This window comes from Protopterus annectens, chromosome 7.part0, assembly GCF_019279795.1.
Source record: "Protopterus annectens isolate FY-2018-M chromosome 7.part0, PAN1.0, whole genome shotgun sequence".
NCBI classification, from domain to species: Eukaryota; Metazoa; Chordata; order Ceratodontiformes; family Protopteridae; genus Protopterus; species Protopterus annectens.
This window is the reverse complement of record NC_056739.1, coordinates 637,003,121-637,022,984: the sequence shown is the minus strand read 5'-3', so window position 1 is coordinate 637,022,984 and position 19,864 is coordinate 637,003,121. Positions and strand designations below refer to the sequence as shown.

Below are 19,864 nucleotides of genomic sequence, written 5' to 3'. Positions count from 1 at the left end.
TTTCAATCATTTTCCGTAGTTATTTGAATATTTTCATCAATATGTCACAGTTTCAGACATTTTGTTTAACTAGGAATTTGTTTAGAGCATTCTGAGTGTTTCATTAAATATCTTGCGAATAAGAAATCATAAGTAAGCTTTGATACCTGAAATTTGTTTCTGACGTGTTATTGTGAGTTATATGTGCAATAGGGATGATTTACTCCTCTATATTTCTCCAGCTTTAACTGAGTGCCTTCGGTCCTAAATCTGGATCTGGATTTCACTCTTGACACCATGTCGCTTGTCTTGTTTCACAAGTAAAGCTGAACAGATGAGATAGTTCATTTATCTACTTTATTATGTAGAAACACCTCAGGATGGATAGCAGCAGTACAAAATATAAATGAACTGATTAACAGACTACACAGAAATGCATGCATCTCAACAGCTTACTACAAAATGTCAGTCAGGCTCACACGTACTGAGTATTTAAATACTTGTGCAAGCCCCTAGAAAGCTTCTTAAAGGTATACATACAGATCTACAGTATTGATGGAATAAGTCCTGAGATGTGCAACAATCACTCATTGACCATTCAAAATTTTCTTCATAAAGATTTAGTGAATATTCAAATGAATAATATTGTACTGCATTCTTGGTAATATTCCCTAATTTCTCCAATAACAAAAGAAAAAGTACAGTTATGTACACTTACCATAAATGTAGATGTTTTTTTTTTCAAAACAGGTTTATTGTTTTAACATATAAGAGAAATATCATAACAATTTTATACAAGTAATTAAAAATAGGTATTATTATAATATTCAACAAAACAACTAAAGTATTTACAAAGACATCCACTACAATCAGATCAATTAATTAAACTAAAATACCATGCTATTGAAATTAAAAATTTTTTAACAAATTTTGTAAATTATCCCATACAATATAATAAGATGTTTTTCTATTTGTTCTTGTCCTAATTGTGTTTATTTCCATATGGCACACTATATTCATAACATTTTTAAATTCATTGAACGAAGGAGGTGTATCTGAAATCCAATTTCTAGTTATTATTTTCCTAGCCACTGCTAGAATAGACCATAACAAGGGAAGCTTAACCTTTTTAACACTTTGAGGTACAGGTGTGTTGAATAATATAAGAGATTTAGAAATAATGAAATTATCTGTAAAAAGAGCCTGCAAAAATTCATTAATTGACTTCCAGTATTCTTTCAATTGTATACAGTCATAAAACATATGAGCCCAGTCAGTATTAATTTCTACATTACATCTCTTACATAAATTATCTTTATTATTTATTTTATTCATCATCAAAGGTGTATAAAAAGATCTATGTAAAAATTTCCATGTATAAAGTCTCCAGACAATGGAAGACGTAGTTCTATAAGCAGATTCCAATATATATTGTTTATCTTGATGATTTGGTGGGTCCCCATTAATAGAAGTGAAATAATTCCAGTACGAATCTACACTCTAAAAAGTTTCTTGTCTGATAATTTTATGTATGTATGAAAGTTTACCTTTATCAGAAACTTTATGTTGTAAATTTAATATCATGTAATCAATCAGTGTTGGAATAGATTCTTTAACTGTTATAGACATTAGATCTATTTTATTAATGAGATGTTGTCTAAAGGTCTGAACCTCTAACCAGCAAGTTTCTCTTAGATCAAATTCTTGTTTTAAGAAATCTAGATTTTTAACTTTATTATCAGATATCAACTGATACCGGTACTTTAGATCATTATCTATAGCTAAATGAGTTCCTTCAGAAGTAGATGACAAAAGCATACCCTGAGTATACATTATAGGGAATACAATAAAATTCCATTCCCTATACTTAGGGTGCATGAATATAAAGTTACGATAACTAATAATAATATTTAATGGGTAACAAACCATATGTTTAGGTATAATAGGTGAAGTACAAAATTCCTTTAGTAACCATAACATGGAGTTATTTACAATCATATTTTTATGTGTTAAGGAGATTTTCATGAAGTGCATACTAATTAGCTCCCAATAATCTTTCCATTTTGCGACATATGACTGATCTATTAATAAAGTAATAACTTTTACAATAGAAGAGATAGTATATAAATTAAAGTCTGGAAAAGAAATACCCCTTGAGACCAGCTATTAGTATATTTCTTTAATGCAATCCTAGGTCTATTAGGTGCCCATAGGAAATTTAACATTAGTGTATTCAGTTTCTTGATAATTATTTTTGTAGGTGGAAGTATTATTGATTGTATTAAGTATAAAATCTTGGAATATTATCATTTTAATAATTGTAAGTCTCTCCTCCATAGTAAAACATATTATTCCAGGTATTAAAAGATTTTGTATATTAAGAAAACAGGTATTATAATTATTATATATAATAGATTTAATATCTTTAGATAGTATTATACCTAAATAAGTTATCTGACCTGAATTGGGTACATATTTAGTAAAATCACTAATGAGAATATTTTTTCGTGTATATACAGGTAGTATTTTAGTTTTTTCTTCATTGAATATTAAACCAGAAATACTTTTAAAATTCATCATGTTATCAAATAGAGACTGCATAGAAGAATTAGATCCTGCTGATGTAATTAGAACATCATCTGCAAAAAGTTGAATTTTGGATGTTGTATTTTCATCTATTTCAAAACCCTCTATGTCAGTACTGTTTCTGATCAAATTAGCCCAAGGCTCCATTACTAAAGTGAATAATAGTGGAGAAAGTGGACATCCTTGTTTTGTACCTTTAAGAATGGGTATTGTTTGTGAAACATATGTTCCTACCTTAATATAAGCCAACGTTCCTTTGTATAAATGCTCAATTAGATTTACAAATGCATCTGAGAAGTTTGTACACTTCATTAAGGTAAACAGATAGTCCCAACTTACTGAATCAAATGCTGAACTTATATCAAGACTAATAAGTGTTAAATCTTTCTTTTCCTATTTGCAAAATCTATTAATGTTAAAGTTCTTCTTATATTATCAAAAGTATTTCTATTTACAATGAAGCCTGTCTGATCTATATCTATAATGCGGAATGATTGTCTTCAATCTATCAGCAAAGATACTCATAAACATTTTATAATCAACATTAAGTAATGAGATGGGCCGATATGAAGAACATCTAGTTGGATCTTTATTAGGTTTTAAAATTGGCGAAATAAATGTATATTGCCAAGATGGGGGGGGTTATTAACTCAGTTTGGGCCAAAATAAAAACCTTATGTATTAATGAATATGTACTTTTAGAAAGGATTTTATATATCTCTGGTATAATACCATCATTACCCGGTGCTTTGTTTGATTTAAGCTTATTTATTTGTGTAATAACCTCTGTATATGAAATACTTTTGTCCAATAGTTTAATCTGTTGTTTATTAAGCTTTTTATTCATGTTTGTGGTTATAAACTCCTTTATTTTATCTTTAGGTTCCATGTTAATGTTATTATGGTTAATTTTGTGAAAGTGATTTCTAAATTCATCTAGTATTTATGGTATACTAGAAACATTCTTCTTTTTCCTTAGAGAAAAGATTTCTTTGATATGGTTTTGTTTATTCAACCTTTTGTTTTATTTTTAAGTCTATGTAAGTATTTGGGGCTTATTGAATAAGACAAAACTTGTATTTCTCTAAAGTTATTTTAACTTTATGAGTTAAAATTTCTTTGTATTTCTCATTTAGTTTGTTTATTTCTTCAATAACTTTCTTGTCCATAATATTTTCTTTATTATTATGTTTATAAGAGTCTAATTTACTTTGAATATCTAACAATTCCTTATCCCAAGATTTCCTTTTATTATTATACCATCTGATACTTTGTCCATATAGATATGATTTTAAGGCATCCCAAACATAAACAATGGAGACTTCAGGAGTATTATTTATGTCTAAAAAATGTTTTACTTCTGAAAGTATATATTCTTTATAGTCTTTTAGTTGAGTTAAGTATGCTGGTATCCTTTTGATCTGAACATTATGAGTATTTTTTATCATGAATTCAAAAACAATTGAATTATGATCAGATATAGGACATGAAATGATTTTGGAATTAATTAAATCTGTTACCATCTGGTTAGAAATAAAGACCCTATCTATTTTTGAATAAGTTTTGTGTCTGTTAAAAAAAAGGTGTATGGTAATGATTTTGAATCTATCTGATTATTAATATCATTCAAATGATAAGAATTAGCAAAATCATTTAAATGTTTTGCATTAGATGTAATTCTTCTTTTCCATATAGTGGTAGTATCACTTTCATGTAGTATACAATTAAAGTCACCAGCTAAAATAATATCTCCTATAGAGAATGATATGATCTTATCAAGATGATGTTTCACTGTATTAATACCAATTCCAGGTATCCAATATACATTAATTAAAGTGTAAGTCTTCCCATTAATTTGTATTGTAAAAATACAAAACATTCCTTTGTCATCCTGATAAGACTTAATGGTTTTAGGAATGGGCATACTTTTATTCCATAAAATAGCCACTCCTCTTTTTTTCTGAGTGTGCTCTGAACTAACCAATACTGTATATTTGTTTGTGGCTAGTTTATCAATATCTTTTTTCAAGAGATGGGTTTCTTGCAGGAAGACTAAGTTGGCCTTATGTAAATTAATGTATCTTATTAGGCTTGCCCTTTTACATGGATTATTCAATCCATTAATGTTTAAAGAAATTCCTTTTAAAGATGTCATTTGGCATTTTTAAAACTTAAGAATCTTATGATCAAAATAACAAATAACAAGATAAGTAATGTTACATCTCCTCCTTTAGGTGTACCTTTAAATATAGCTGTATTTATTGAATCTCTTATGGGATTTGTATAGGATTCAATTTTGTTTGTAGTGACAATGAATGTACAAAATATATTGTGGATGTCAAAACTATATACAAATAACAATGAACAAGTGAAAATAATGTAAGGATTAAACCTTGCATCCAGCCTGGAGTTATAAACTCCAACTTAGAGTAGTATTTACCACTCAAGTTAACCCCCTACCCTAAGCAGCAGTACCTCAGCTACAACCTTATCAATTTAATACTAGTTATATTTAACTGAGGTTAACAGTTTTCAATTCAATTATCTAGCAAGACAAGACTACACATTTGGTAAAACAGCATCATATAAACTAAAAGAAACCTTTTTTTTAAAAAAAACTGTTCATACTACTATATACATCCATGTAATATAAAACACTTGTATTCAAATAGCATTCAAATAATCTTGATGTTAGAAATCAGGAGGAGAGAAAAATAAGTTCTAACATTCATTTAAATCAAAAACTTTGGCTAATATGATTCAGACATTACATATATTAAGATGCATCTATTTTCTGTCATGTAAATGCAATTAACAGCTTCCAAAAAAAAACCTTGAATTGCTTGTATATGAGCATTTACTCAAATTCATTATTGTCAATAGAATAAAATATTGTATTCATAGAAATTGTTATAAATCATACTGCATAGTTATGCAGATTCTCAGAAACACATATACATATATACATACACACACACATATATATATATATATATATATATATATATATATACACACACACACACACACATATATATATACATATATATATATATATATATATATATACATACACACACACACACACACACACACATATATATATATATATATATATATATATATATATATATATATATATATATATATATATATATCTATACATACACACACACACACACACACACACACACACACACACACACACACATATACATATATATATATATATATATATATACATATGCATACACACACACACATACACACACACACACACACACACACACACACACACACACACACATATATATATATATATATATATATATATCTGATCTCACTGAGTTGTGTCCTTACTGAGCACCATCTTACTTGCTGTCCCTACAATAAATCTGTCTGCTTTATACAAAATAATGCACAGCAAACACATTTTAGTAACCAGATTTTACAACCATGCTATACTACTGCTTTAAAATATATCACATGACAATTTCTTCCAGTATAGAGTTATAAAATTGTTTATGCTTGTCAATCAGATGAATTAAATGAGTTATAGTAATGTATATGTTTGGAACATAAGTTTTTAACACAGATTATTAAGCTGCTGTTAAGTAGATTTTCAAAAACACTTGAATAAATGTTTCATTTTCTATGCCTTCTAAAATAAGACATTTACTTACTACAAGAAACTGTATCGTTTAAACTCATTATAACTGACATATTTTATGAATTATAACATAGATATTTAAGTAATTATATAAAGTAACTCACATTTAGATGTTAAAGAGTTCATTTTCCTTCACATAGTCGCATTTGTATCATTTCTATTTCCTGGTAGAGTGTCATTGCTGAATCTGTGATGTGTCAGTGTGATATCTAGGTCAAAGGTGAGACTAGCTGCTTTCAGCTTCTCTGTGAGAATTCTGAGAGTTGAAGCTTTTGAAGTAGCTCATGGACACTGTGCATGAGACAGCCCACATCCCAGATTGTCTCTCTTAACATTTTGGCAGGAAACTTATTAAAAACTAGTGACAAACATTCATTTAGCAGTGTAAATGCATCTAAACATGACAAAACCTTCACAATGTATTTTACAGGTTATTACAGCCTCTATGTAAGTGAAATTATGCCCAAAATTATTAATAAGTAATAAAACTCAATATTTTTGTCCCAACTCAATTTTTATGCAAATCTTATTATTTACTGTGTCTATATGATCAAAAGCATTTCTATATATTAATAAAGAAGAGAAAAAGAGAGTAGAAAGTAAAAGGGTGTAAGGCAGAAATAAACAAAATGTAAGAGAAAGCTATAAGAAGTATATACAATGGAATATTACTTACTGTTTATATTAATAGAGTTAAAAATAAAACATATTATTTACTATTATTTAGTTCTAATTATTATTAGTTAAAGCATGACAGATTATTTACAAACAAGCATAAGCAGCGTAATCAAGAAAGTATAATTAGGAATAGCATTTGAAGAACATATAAACTTTTTACAAGGAATAAATATTAATCATATTTTCATTACTCTTCTCTCCCTGCCTCCCCCACCCTCTACCCACTACATAATCTAAATAGAATGTCATTTTTTAAACAAAGAAAAGAAGAAAAGGAGAAAAAAAAAAAAAAAGATAAAGAAAAAAATGTAACAAATTACTGACCTTACTTCTCCTTTTCAGAAAGAGAAACAAGTTGAATCACAACTTGCCATTAAATCTCCAGATATTTTGACTAGTTATGAAACAAAACATTTCTTTGCACACAGAGAATAACTTTGATTAAATCTTTTTCAAAATATTTGTTGCTTCTTGGAAATGCAGGAACTATATTTAAAAAGATTAATAATGAAATAAAATGATGAGAGAAAAAAAAACATAGAACAGATCATTTGTTTTTTAGTCTCTTCTTCTTCTCTGAAGTCTTCCACGAAGTTTCAGTTGCCAGTCTCTTTAATGAAGGACTAGCCCATTCCATTTCTTCTATTTTATCCAAAATCTTATTTTTTTTGATAAACAGTAAGGCAGAGTCTAAGTCATCGAAAATTTTAGTACCATCAGAAAGGAAGATTTTAAGCTTGGCAGGAAACAGAAGGTATGTTTTAAACTGTGCTTTTTTAAGCTCCCTTATTAGTGGCAGAAAAACTTTTCTTTTAGCTATTACCATGGAAGAATAGTCATTGTCAAAATGCACAGTTGTCTCATTAATCTTAACAGCAGCTTTAGCCCAAGCAGATTTAAGAACCATCTCTTTATCAAAAGATGATAGAAATCTAACTATAACTGATCTAGGATAGTTTTTATTAGAGTTAGTATTAGCTATAGATCTATGTGCTCTTCCGATACCAAAAGAGAATGCTTCTGGTAAGTCTAAAGTTTTAGGAAGCCATGTTGTTAAAAAAGAAGTAATATTGTTACCTTCAATATTTTCTGGCAGTCCAAAAATCCTAATGTTATTGCGCCTAGATCTATTTTCCAGGTCATCCAGCTTTGTTTGTAAATGTGTATTTTGTTTCAGCAGAAACTCAATGTTGATTTCCTCTTCTTGTATTCTATTTTCCATGTCATTCACAGCTTCTTCTATGCCTGTCATCTGGATCTTCTATTGTTGCAGGTCTATATGTAACCAGTCTATTTGTTTTGTAGTTTTTTCTATGAAGGTGTCTATTTTAGTATCCATTTTATCCATCTTAGCAGAAAGTTGCTGGATTATAATTATCAGAGACTGAAGTTCTTTCTTGAGGCTGGAGTCTTGAGAATTTGTCTTACTGGAACTCATTTCAGACTGATAAACTGACAGGAAAATTTCCAACGTGATTTCTGACAGGAATATTGTTAAGATTTCCTTTCTTTTTTAGATATAGTTCAAGAACTATATAAAACAAACATATTTAGAAAGAAAATTACTTCAAAAATTAATTTTTTAAGTAATTAATTCCTGTCAGTGTAATGAAATTGGTGGAGCTGAAGAAATCTGCTGCTATCCTGTGTTCATCCTTGGCCACGCCCCATAAATGTAGATGTTTGAGTGCATTCACTGTTGCAGTCATCACATTTGAGTTATCTGCCTGCAGGTAGCCATCAGCTGGCCTGAATACCAGAGTCATTCAGATTTCTGCGTCAGATGCTGTCACTTCTTCCATGATGTCAGGTCGTCAGGTGTATAAAACATGCAGCCGACACCATTACATCAGTTTTTCTTGCCCCAGATGTCAGGTGCCCCCACAATGGGAAACAATTATATGGTATGGAACACCCCCAGCAAAAAGCAAATACACATGATATAATATATACCAAACAAAAAGGAAAGGTAGAGCCCAGAGAAGTCTGGGGGTTGGAGGGAGGGTAACTAGGACTGCAAAAGTGAATACACTCGAACATCTACATTTATAGTAAGTGTACACAACTGTACTATGTTCTTTGTGTTTCACTATTGCAGTCATCACATTTGGGTTGATTCCCAAAGCTAAGGAAGGGTGGAGGCAGTTAAAGATCATTGGGGCTAGCAATCAGGCCCTGTAAGACTGCTTTGGCAAATCCAGCTCTGGATTTAGAAAAGATAGGCAGGTGGTAATACTTGTTGAAAGTACGTACAGAGCTCCAGGTGGCAGCTTCCAGGATGTCCCTGGTAGGGACTCCTCTGACAAATGCTGTAGAGGTAGATGCAGCCCTGGTGGAATGTGATCTTATCCCCTGTTGGGTAGGTTTTCCATGGTGCTTGTAGCAGAAATGGATGTGATGGGCTATCCATTTGGAAATGGTTTGCTTTGAAATGGCCTTCCCCTCTGCCATTGCAGCAAAACTAACTAGCAGCTGGTCAGACTTTCTGAGTGGCTTAGTTCTGTCCAAGAAGAATCTAAGCTGTCTGTGCACATCCAAAGAATGCAGTATCCTTTCCCCCCTATTTTGAGGATTAGGGAAAAAAAGTAGGCAAATAAATGGACTGGTTTAGAGCCATACTAGACACTGCCTCGGGCATAAAGGATGGATAAGTCGCAAGGGAAACCCTGTCCGCATGGAAGATAATGAAGGGTTCCACTGCCATGAGGGCCTGCAGTTCAGACACTCTTCTTGCTGAAGTGATGGCAAGAAGTACGGCTGTTTTCCAGGAAAGGAATTTCAGTTCTGCTGTAGCAGCTGGTTCGAAGGGTGGAAGAGTGAGTTTTTCAAATACAAAGTTAAGGTTCCAGGCTGCAGTGGGGGCTCTCCTGGGCGGCCTTAAATGTTTGGCCCCTCTAAGGAATTGTTTTAGCAGGGGATGAGAGGAGAGGGGTGCCTCAGTATTACAAAGAGCTGAAATGGCAGAGGCATGAATTTTAATTGAAAAGAAAGATAGGCCCTTGTGCAGCATTTCTGTTAATCTAGAATATGGGGAAAGCTAGACACCGCTGGGCCCCTCCCCTGAGCCTGGCTACAGGAACAGTACCTTTTCCATTTTTCTGAGTAGGATTTTTTCTGACATCAGTTAGAACAAGAAAAAAGGATCCCCAACAGGGTACTTATCTTTTTTTAAGACTTCGGGTCTGAAACTCAAACGAAAATTTCAGGAGTCGGCCGACCAGCACTTGCTAACTGCTTCTGCTTCGGGCATCACACGGCAAGAAAGACTGATGTAATGGAGTCGGCTGCATGTTTTATACCCTGACCACCTGACGTCATGGAAGAAGCAACAGCATCCAACGGAGAAATCTGAAGACTCCGGTATTCAGGCTGGCTGAGGACTACCTGCAGGCAGATAACCCAAATGTGATGACTGCAACAGTGAAACACGAAGAACATCAAGGATTATATTAAACGTTCAGCCTACAGACCTAATATTAAACGTTCAGACCTATGTGTATATATATGTGTGTATATATATATCTATATATATATATATATATATATATATATATATACATATTTATTTATTTTTTATTTATTTTACATTTGTTGACCGGGCTAGTCTACCTGGATACATGTCCATTTTCAGTAGAGGCCCGGGGAGAAAAGCTCCACAAAAGGACAACAGATATTATGCTTGTTATACAAAAGAATAAAATGTACAAGTAATTGCACTGTTAGGAAAAAAGAAATATATATGTCAAAAAAAAAAAAAAAAAAAAAATATATGTATATATATATATCTATATATATATATATATATATCTATATATATATATATATATATATATATATATATATATGCTCTAACATTAAAGTTATAGATGTCATATCCATGTGCCTATATTTTATCCATATGTACTGTTGTGTATACATTCATACCTAGTCATTTTTGTGTATAAGTATCCTGTTACAGATGTGTACCTGGAGCTTCCCAACAGACCTCCAAAGCAAATGGATTCTTGTTCAGCTAGACAATCTGAGTCATCAAATCCAAATAAATAACACATTAGTCTTGTCGCTGTACCAGGGATGTGGCTGAAAAGGAACCAGCCCACCACGTAACAGTGACAAAGAAATGTGCGCATGGTAACATCAAGAGGGTGCCAATGTTACTTGTGTCCATGTTTGGAAATAATGAATGGTCTTAAGCACAAAATTACTTATATCAGATGGTACTAGTACCAAACCCATCAGCATCTGTGATAGCTGAGTAAGCTGCCAATCATTTCCACAAGCGCTGCAGACCATTTCTATGTTCATTATCAGTACAAAAGGTACACCTTGGGAAAGAGGCAAACTATTCTCCTGACACTCACTGAACACACAGGACTGAGTATGATACTCATACTGCTCTGTGTGTGAAAAAACTACAGCATTGTTCTTGGAGGAACAATGCTGATTTGTCATTTGACCTAGTTTTCAGCATTAGCTTATGTGTTTTCTTTGCCCTGTGTGAGTGTCTTCTACCTTCTCAGCCACGCTCAGATGCTCAGGTTTGCCTTTAGGCCATTCTCTAGAATACTGTACCTCATGATAACTGATGTATTTTCCCCAACAGGTCAAGTCATGCTTCCAATCATTAAACAGCTTACTGTTGCAGTGCATACCAATGCAACAGTTTATACATTTTATAAAATAAATTATACTAAATTAGGTTTTTACCTTTAGTAACACCTCCACAATACTTGCATGACCTTCTGAAGCTGCCATATGTAAAGGAGTTCGGTCAACCTTAGTTCTAGCATCTCGACTGACACCAGCTCTAAGCAGTACTTCTGCTGTAGAAAAGTGACCATACTGTGCTGCAAGATGAAGCGGAGATGTTCCAAGCTGTAAAATAAATCATTTCAAACATTTTTCAATACTGGAAGAAGAAAAATATCACAGCAGCTCAATGATAACTCAATAGGAAAGGAATGTCCAACATTATAAAGAGGAATACATCAGAGAGCCAGATGGTGGCTGTCTAGTCAGTCTAGTCTGTTTCAGTATAATCAAGTAAATATTGTACAGCCTTAGACAATGTGCCATTCTTTCCATACATACATTTTATACATGATATCATAGGCATCCATTCTCACATAAAACCATGACGTGTAACTAGTGCTGTGGCATCAGGTGTTAAGTGCAGGGCTGGAGTACAGAAGGTCCTGGATGCTAGTACAGGGTGTGCAACATTTTAGAGCTGATTTGGCCTAGTGGTGTGTTACTCTGACTCTAGTGCACTGGGTCCTGGGTTCAATACCTGCAACCTTTCACCATAAAGTACAGTAGTAAATGATAGGAATCACACATTTGCACTTACCAACCATCTTTGTAGCCAGCTTGATTGAAATGGGCATCCTGAGACAATGTAGCAATTATCTCATTTCTAATGACAACCACCTACTACTTAAATTGATGCAATGTGTGAAAGATGTAGTTATATGATGTTATTGGAGGTGAAGTTTTCATATAAAACCATGACAAATAACATGGCGGTAGTCAGTACAATAGAAAGTACAGTTGTGTACACTTACCATAAATGTAGATGTTCGAGTGTATTCACTGTTGCAGTCATCAAACTTGGGTTATCTGCCTGCAGGTAGCCCTCAGTAGGCCAGAATACCAGAGACTTAGTATTTCTGCATCGGTTGCTGTCACTCCAGGTCTGGCGTCAAGTCGTCAGGGGTATAAACACAGGCAGCTGAGGCCATTACATCATTTTTTCTTGCCCCAAATATCAGGAGCCCTCCAATAGAGAACTAAGTTATGGTAGAAAAATCTCCACCAGTAAAAAGTAAATACCAATACCCCTGTAAGGGGTGAGTATTATACACAGAGATGAAGGAGAGAGAGAGTGAGAAGGGGGCTGAAGGGATGGAAACCAGGACTGCAACAGTGAATACACTCAAATCTCTACATTTATGATAAGTGTACACAACTGTACTATGTTCTTCATGTTTCACTGTTGCAGTCATCATACTTTGGTTGATTCCCAAAGCTGTAGAAAGAGTGGAGGCAGTCAAGAAGTGTTTGGGCTGGCTAGTATACCCTGCAGGACTGCAGTTGTAAAACCCACCCTGGATTTGGAAAATATAGGCAGGTGGTAATGCTTGGTGAATGAGTGTACAGAACTCCAAGTAGCAGCCTCCAGGATGTCTCTGGTAGGGAATCCCCTGAGGAATGCTGCAGAGGTAGAAGTTGCCCTAGTGGAATGTGTTCTGACCTCTGAGGAGTTGGTTTCTCATGGTGTTTGTAGCAGAAATGGATACGGTGTGCTATCCATTTGGAAACTGTCTGTTTTAAAATGGCCTTCCCTCTGCCCCGGTGCAAAACTGAGTAATAACTGGTCAGATTTCAAGAAGGGCTTAGTCCTAACCAGGTAGAATCTGAGCTGTCTGTGCACGTCCAAAGAGTGCAGAATCCTTTCCCATTTATTTTGAAGATTAGGGAAGAAGGTTGGCAAATGGATAGATTGGTTGAGAGCCACGCTGGACACCACTTTGGGCATAAAGGAAGGGTTAGACCTGAGGGAGACACTGTCAGCATGAAAAATAATGAAGGGTTCCACAGCCATAAGCGCTTGTAGCTAAGACACTTTTCTTGCTGAAGTGATGGCCAGGAGCAATGCTGTTTGCCAAGAGAGAAATGTTAAGTCCATTGATGATGCAGGCTCAAAAGGGGGCAGTGTGAGCTTTTCCAGTACAAAATTAAGGTCCCAAACAGGGGTGGGTGCTCTCCTTGGTGGCCTTAAGTTGTTTGCCCCTCTCACGAACTGCTTGATGAGAGGGTGAGAGAATAGGGGTGGCTCAGAGTTGCAATGAGCAGAGATGGCAGACGCATGGATTTTAATGGAGGAAAAGGACAGGCCTCTGTGGAGTAGATCTGCCAGGTAATCCAGGATTAGAGGCAGAGAGGGCATTGGTGTGTCCTCTCCTTTAGACTGAATCCAGGAGCAATACCTTTTCCACTTATCAGCATAGGATTTCCTTGGTCTTCTGGCTCCAAGAATGATGTCCAGCACCTGCTTGCTTAGGCTGGTTACTGGGGGAGAATTCAAGGAATAAGCCAGGCTGCAAGATTTAGGGTTTGCAGTTGCGGATGCAAGATCTGTCTCCTGCTGAGAGAGCAGGGTTGGGTTCTGGGGAAGGTGCCAGGGTGGCACCGGTGACAGTCTGCGCAGGAGTGGATACCAATGCATGCGCGGCCAGTCAGGGGCAATTAGAATTGTCCTTGGTTTGTCCTGTGTTATCTTGAGCAGTACTCTTGAGAGAAGGGGCAGAAGGGGAAAGGCACAGATGGAGAGATTTACCCACTGGAAGGATAGGGCATCTACTTTCCAGGCCTTGCTGTGACGTGTCCTGGTGCAGAATTTGCTGAGCTGGTGATTGCAGGGAGAGGCAAAGAGATACACCTCTGGGGTTCCCCATTTCTAAATCAGAAGGTTGAAGGTGCTGGGCTCTAATTGCCACTCATGTGCGTCTATTCTGCTTAAGTCATCTGCCAACGAGTTTTATTTGCCTGGCAGGAATTGAGCTTGCAGATGGACCTGCATGTCAAAGGCAGTGTTCCACAGGGTCATGGCTAGCCTGCAGAGTGGGTTCCCCCCTGCTTGTTGATGCACCACATAACTGTGGTGTTGTCTGTTTTTTTAGCAGGTGTCCTGGTGAGAGTAGGGATCTAAAAGCTGTTAGAGCGTGCTGCACAGCTCGCATCTCTTTTTGGTTGATGTGCAGATGACTTTGACTTGGGCTCCAGTGGGCATGAATGCACTTGCCATCCATGTGTGCCCCCCAGGCACAGTCTGATGCATCTGTAGTTAGGGCCCGGGGGGCGAGGGGTTGAGTAAAGGGCAGTCCCTTGTTGTGGTTGCATGCTGCTGCCCACCAAAGAAACTCTGTCCATAGACAGGGTATGATAGGAATGACGGTTTCCAGGTCCTGAGAATTTTGGCACCAAAGACTTTTTAAGTACCACTGAATTTTCCTCACATGCAGTCTGGCATACGGAATATGTAGGATGCATGAGGCCATGAACCTCAGGGCCTGCAGGATTTTCCTTGTGGATAGCTGAGTTCTGGTGGCCATTTGAGAAGTCTGTCAGATCTGCTTGTTTTTCTGGAGGGAGAAATGCCATCTGGGATGCTGTGTCCAAGCTTGCTCCCAGAAATACAATCTTTTGACTGGGGAATAGTTTTGATTTATTTTTGTTGATGGTGTACCCCAGGGAGGTTAGAAGTTTTTTTTTTTTTACAAATGTCAGGTGCTGCAACAACATTTCCTGACTGTCTGCCTGAATTAGGCAGTCATCCAAGTACAGGTAAATTTGAATTTATCTGTCAGCAGTAAGCAATGGTTGGAGCCAGGCATTTTGTGAATACTCTGGAAGCAGTGGATGAGCCAAAGGGAAGTGCAGAGAACTGATAATGCATAGATCCTGTCCTGAAGTGGAGATATTTCCCGCAGGAGTCCCTTATATGGATGTGCAGATAGGCTTCTTTTAAGTCTAGGGTGACTAACCAGGCATCTTTGGCTAGCATAGGAAGAAGCTGCTGCAGGGTGAGCATTTTGAATTTTAGTACCACCAGAAAGGTGTTTAGAATGGAAAGATCTAGGACTGGACACCACATGCCCTCTTTTATGGGTACCAGGAAAAGTCTGGAATAGAACCCTTGCCCTATCTGTTCTGCAGGAACAGGTTGAATTGTCCTTATAGAGAGCAGGGATTGAACTTGGTTTTGTGCCTCTGCCCACTGGTTTGGAGGAAGGTCTGGAAAGCCATTTGGGGTTGGCAGTGAGTGGTAGTAAAATTTGTACCCCTGGGATAAAATATTGAGGACCCATCGGTCTTTGGTGATGGAGGTCCAGTTTTTTGCATGAAGGGCAAGTTCTCCTCCTAGGGGCACAAGCAGTTAGGCAGATGTAAGGAGTGGAGTTAAGAAGTCATTTGGAATTTTTCCTTAAGGGGGTGGCTTAGCACTCCCTGTTTTTGAGGTGGAGGCACTCCATTGCTTAGATCTCTGCACACCCTGAGACTGTAGTTGGGGGGGGGGGTCTGTTTCCCCTGGATCTGGTTTGAGATGGCCTTGAGGGGGCTGGAAAGGACCAATGTTTCGAGGGGCAATGCCTACTGAATCTAGGAGGCTGTACTTGCAAGAAATCTTTGTCTGCATAGATTTAGCTTTTTCTTTCATCTTTTTAAGAACCCCTTCTGATTTGGTGCCAAACAGATTGTCTTTGTTCAAAGGAGTGTCTAATAATTTTGATTTGACATGGTCTGGCAAGGTCTACTCCTTAAGCCAAGCATGCCTTCTCAGTACAGAACCAGTGACTGCTGCCCTGCAAGATGCTTCTAGGGCATCAAAGCCACACTGCAATGTATGCTTGCTGACTTGGTTTGCAGAATGCATGAGCTCTTGTAATTCTTTATTTTCTGCACAGTCTATAAAAGGTAGCTACTCTTTGCTTAATAAGTTCCATAATATGTTGTTGGTATTTCAGCATGTGAAACTGGCAATTCAAAGCCCTAATGGCGAGAGTTGCAGAGGTATATACTTTCTTATTCCATCTTTCTAAAGCTCTGGAATCCCTGTCCGAAGGGGTGGGATTATTAGCTGTAGTTGCTTTGATACCTTTAGGCCCCTGGGAGATGACCTCTGGGTCAGCAGTAGGATTTTTGAAAAGGAATTTGAGAGAGTCAGGAACTCTGTAGTACCAATCTGGTTTCCTAGGAGCAGGGGGTAAAGTATCAGGAGTTAAACTGGATTCCATAAAGACATCATCCACAACATCTAGGACTGGGGGGTATTGCTAAAGGCCTATGTTATGGCAAATCTAGAAATTCTCTGAGTCTCTTTTTGGAATGAGGATAGTCTTCTCATTCCCAGTGGAAATGCTCTCTTAAAGTATGTAAGGTTTCACCAAAAGAAAAATCCTCTGGAGGAGAAACAGAGGGAATGGATTCCTCTGCATATGAATCCTCATAAGCAGATAAGGGCATGTCTTCATAATCAGATACCGTCTTCATAATCAGATACCTCAGTCTTGTCGGACTTTTGGTCTGTTGAAGCTACTGGGGACAGGTTTCTTTTTCTCTTAGCAGGGGAAGGCTGACTTTCCCTAATCAACATAATAAGGTCTTCTGCCATTTTAAGTATTTGATGTTGTGGCAAGGGAGCCCATGAGTTTTTGTTGTCGTTTTCTTAGGCGTAGCTCGTAATCTTGGCCTTAGAAACTCGGTAGTTTTAGACAGAACTAAAGACGCAAAAGTTGTCGTCAGTTTGATTCGAATATCGGTAGTGCAAAGAACTTCCTCAGAAGCTGATGTCTGCTCAGCGGCTCTGGACCCATCCAAGGTAGAGAAATTTGCAGGTTCCTTAGTTAAAGAGTCTTGCGGCATACCGGACTCCGAATGGGTCTCAGTAGAGGCCTGTGAATCCATTGAAGTAGGCATCAGGGGCTGCAAAAGCACCTCACTGAGTACCGGCAAACTGGCGAATAGCTTAATGGAAGCATCGTCAGCAGCTTTGGACCTGTGCCTGTCTGTCTTTATCCTTGCATTTTTTTGGAAGATCGGCAGTCGGATGGCTTACTGAAGCCATTTCAGAATATGGAGAATGAAAGTATTTAGCAACACTAAGGGCCCTACGGCGAATAGTTTGGGCATTGAACAAGGCACAAAACTGACAGTGAGGTACGTCGTTGTCTGGCCTAAACAGGTGACGCAGTAAGAATGGAAATCTCTGTGTGGTATTTGCTTTCCACAGGGAAGACAATTGTTAACTTTTTCTGACATCAGTTAGAACAAGAAAAAAGGATCCCCAATGGGGTACTTAGCTTTAGAAGACTTCAGTATAATTCAATTCATAAACGAAAACTCAGGCAGCAGCCGACCGGCACTCATGCGAACTGCTTCTGCTTTGGGCTCCTCGGCAAGAAAGACTGATGTAATGGCGTCGGCTGCCTGTTTTTATACCCCTGACAACCTGACGTCAGACCTGAAACGACAGCAACAGACGCAGAAATACTAAGTCGCTGGTATTCGGGCCGACTGAGGGCTACCTGCAGGCAGATAACCCAAGTGTGATGACTGCATCAGTGAAACACGAAGAATATCACCACACTAAAACAATCAAACACAGCTCTGACCAAACATATAGACCTAAGTATGCTGAGGCTGTTAACAGTAACTTACCTAAACAACAAACACCATATAAATGTAACCTAAGAAACAAATACCCTCAGCGACATCAAAAACAGGCAACACATATAGCACCCACTGTGAAACCTACATGTAAGAGTCACACTGACATAGCTCAAGGCAAACTTCCAAACAATAACAAAATAAAAAAAAAAGTGGAACAGACACTCTAAAACAAACTTCAACGCACTTCAACAAACTTTAATGGAATAAAACCACAGACTGAGTGATTTCATCTTACAAACAAAAAGACTTCAGAGTAAGTCTGCCATTAAAAAAAATGTAAATATAATCAATTCATCCAATCAAATTTGAAATAAAAGAATAAATGGCGATTCCACTCAACTGTCAAACGCAATTTCTTAAAGAACCAGTCCTGAAACTTACAGTTGTTTTACATAGACTAAATAATGAAGTATAACTGAATCAAATTGTGTTCAAATTAAGATAAAAAATCACACTAAAGCTGCTTTCATTTTTAAAATGCTAGAAAGAAAAACAGCTTCATTAATGTCTGGAGTATTATCCTGTCTATAATAAAAAAACAAGAATTTTTTTGTATTTAGGGCAATCCAAAGTATGTCTAAATAAGGAGGTTTTCCTTTTCTTTATATCATACATTTGTTCATGGATCCTGTCCTTATGTTTTCTGATTGTTTTCCGTACGTAAAAAGCATCACAGGAGCTGCAGGTAGCCAAGTATACTATGTGGGCAGTGTTGCAGTTGCATCTCCCTTGACATGGGATAGTTCTATTAAAATCTTCAGCTGCAACATATCATTTATATATCTGCACATTTTGCAGGTCCCACGTTTATGCAAGGAACTATTAGTCACCATTGATTTCATCCCAATAGTGGGAAATTCTAACAGAGTCCTAATGTTCTTTCCTTTAGAATACACCATCACTGGGCAGTCCCTATGATCTTTTTTATGTCTTCAGAAAAAACAATGTCCCAGTTCAGCTTCACTATGTTAATATAACCAAAAACATCATTGCTGAACGGTACAGAAAAAATGGAGATGGATGAATGAAACATGCCCTTGCTCATCCTGTCTACAGCCGTAACCCCACATTACTTACATTGCTTGATTTAATCCTTAAATAGGTGAAATTCTGCCATGACACTGGCATACAGCCTCAGCTCGAATGTTCCTAAGTAAATAGGTGGGGTATCCACATTCAATAAACATTGCAATTAGTTGATGTATCTCTTTTTCAAAAGTACTGTCATCAGAAATTAAAGAGGAAAGCCTTACCATTTGTCCTTTTATTACTGACTTCTTTTGGTGGAAAGACTGACAGTTGTCAAAGTGTAGATATGTGTTTGAAAATGTCTCCTTTCTATATATAGTGAAAACAAAACTCTAACTTGCTGGATCTTTGTCCAAACTGATGTCAAGATAGTGAATACTATTCAAACCAATTGTGTGTGTGTGAACCTCAAGAAAGGAGTAGAATTTGGCCACAAAGTATAAAAAGATTCCCATTGTTCAATGGGTCCTTTCCACAAAATGAGCACATCATCCAAGAACTTATAATACCCGTGAACTAAGGAAAGAAAATGAGGGGTGAAGACAGTCTTTCTCCACAGACCTAGTACAGTATTGACGTACATGGGGACACATACAGCCCCTATTGTGACACCTGAAATTTGATGGCAGTATTCCCCCTCAAAAATATATAGTTGTTTAATGTTAAATCAAGTAATGTAGTTACTATATG

The 19,864-nt window shown here is 36.4% G+C and overlaps 1 protein-coding gene across 3 annotated transcripts in view; it reads right to left on the bottom strand.

The window, feature by feature from the left end:
* The window catches only part of GABPB1 (GA binding protein transcription factor subunit beta 1), a 2,781,617-nt gene that overhangs the window by 2,152,500 nt on the left and 609,253 nt on the right, over nt 1-19,864 (bottom strand). For all 3 annotated transcript variants that reach the window (XM_044077209.1, XM_044077208.1, XM_044077210.1), the window contains exon 3: nt 11,621-11,788. In XM_044077209.1, coding sequence (XP_043933144.1) covers nt 11,621-11,788 — 168 coding nt within the window. The remainder of the gene's footprint in view (nt 1-11,620; nt 11,789-19,864) is intronic.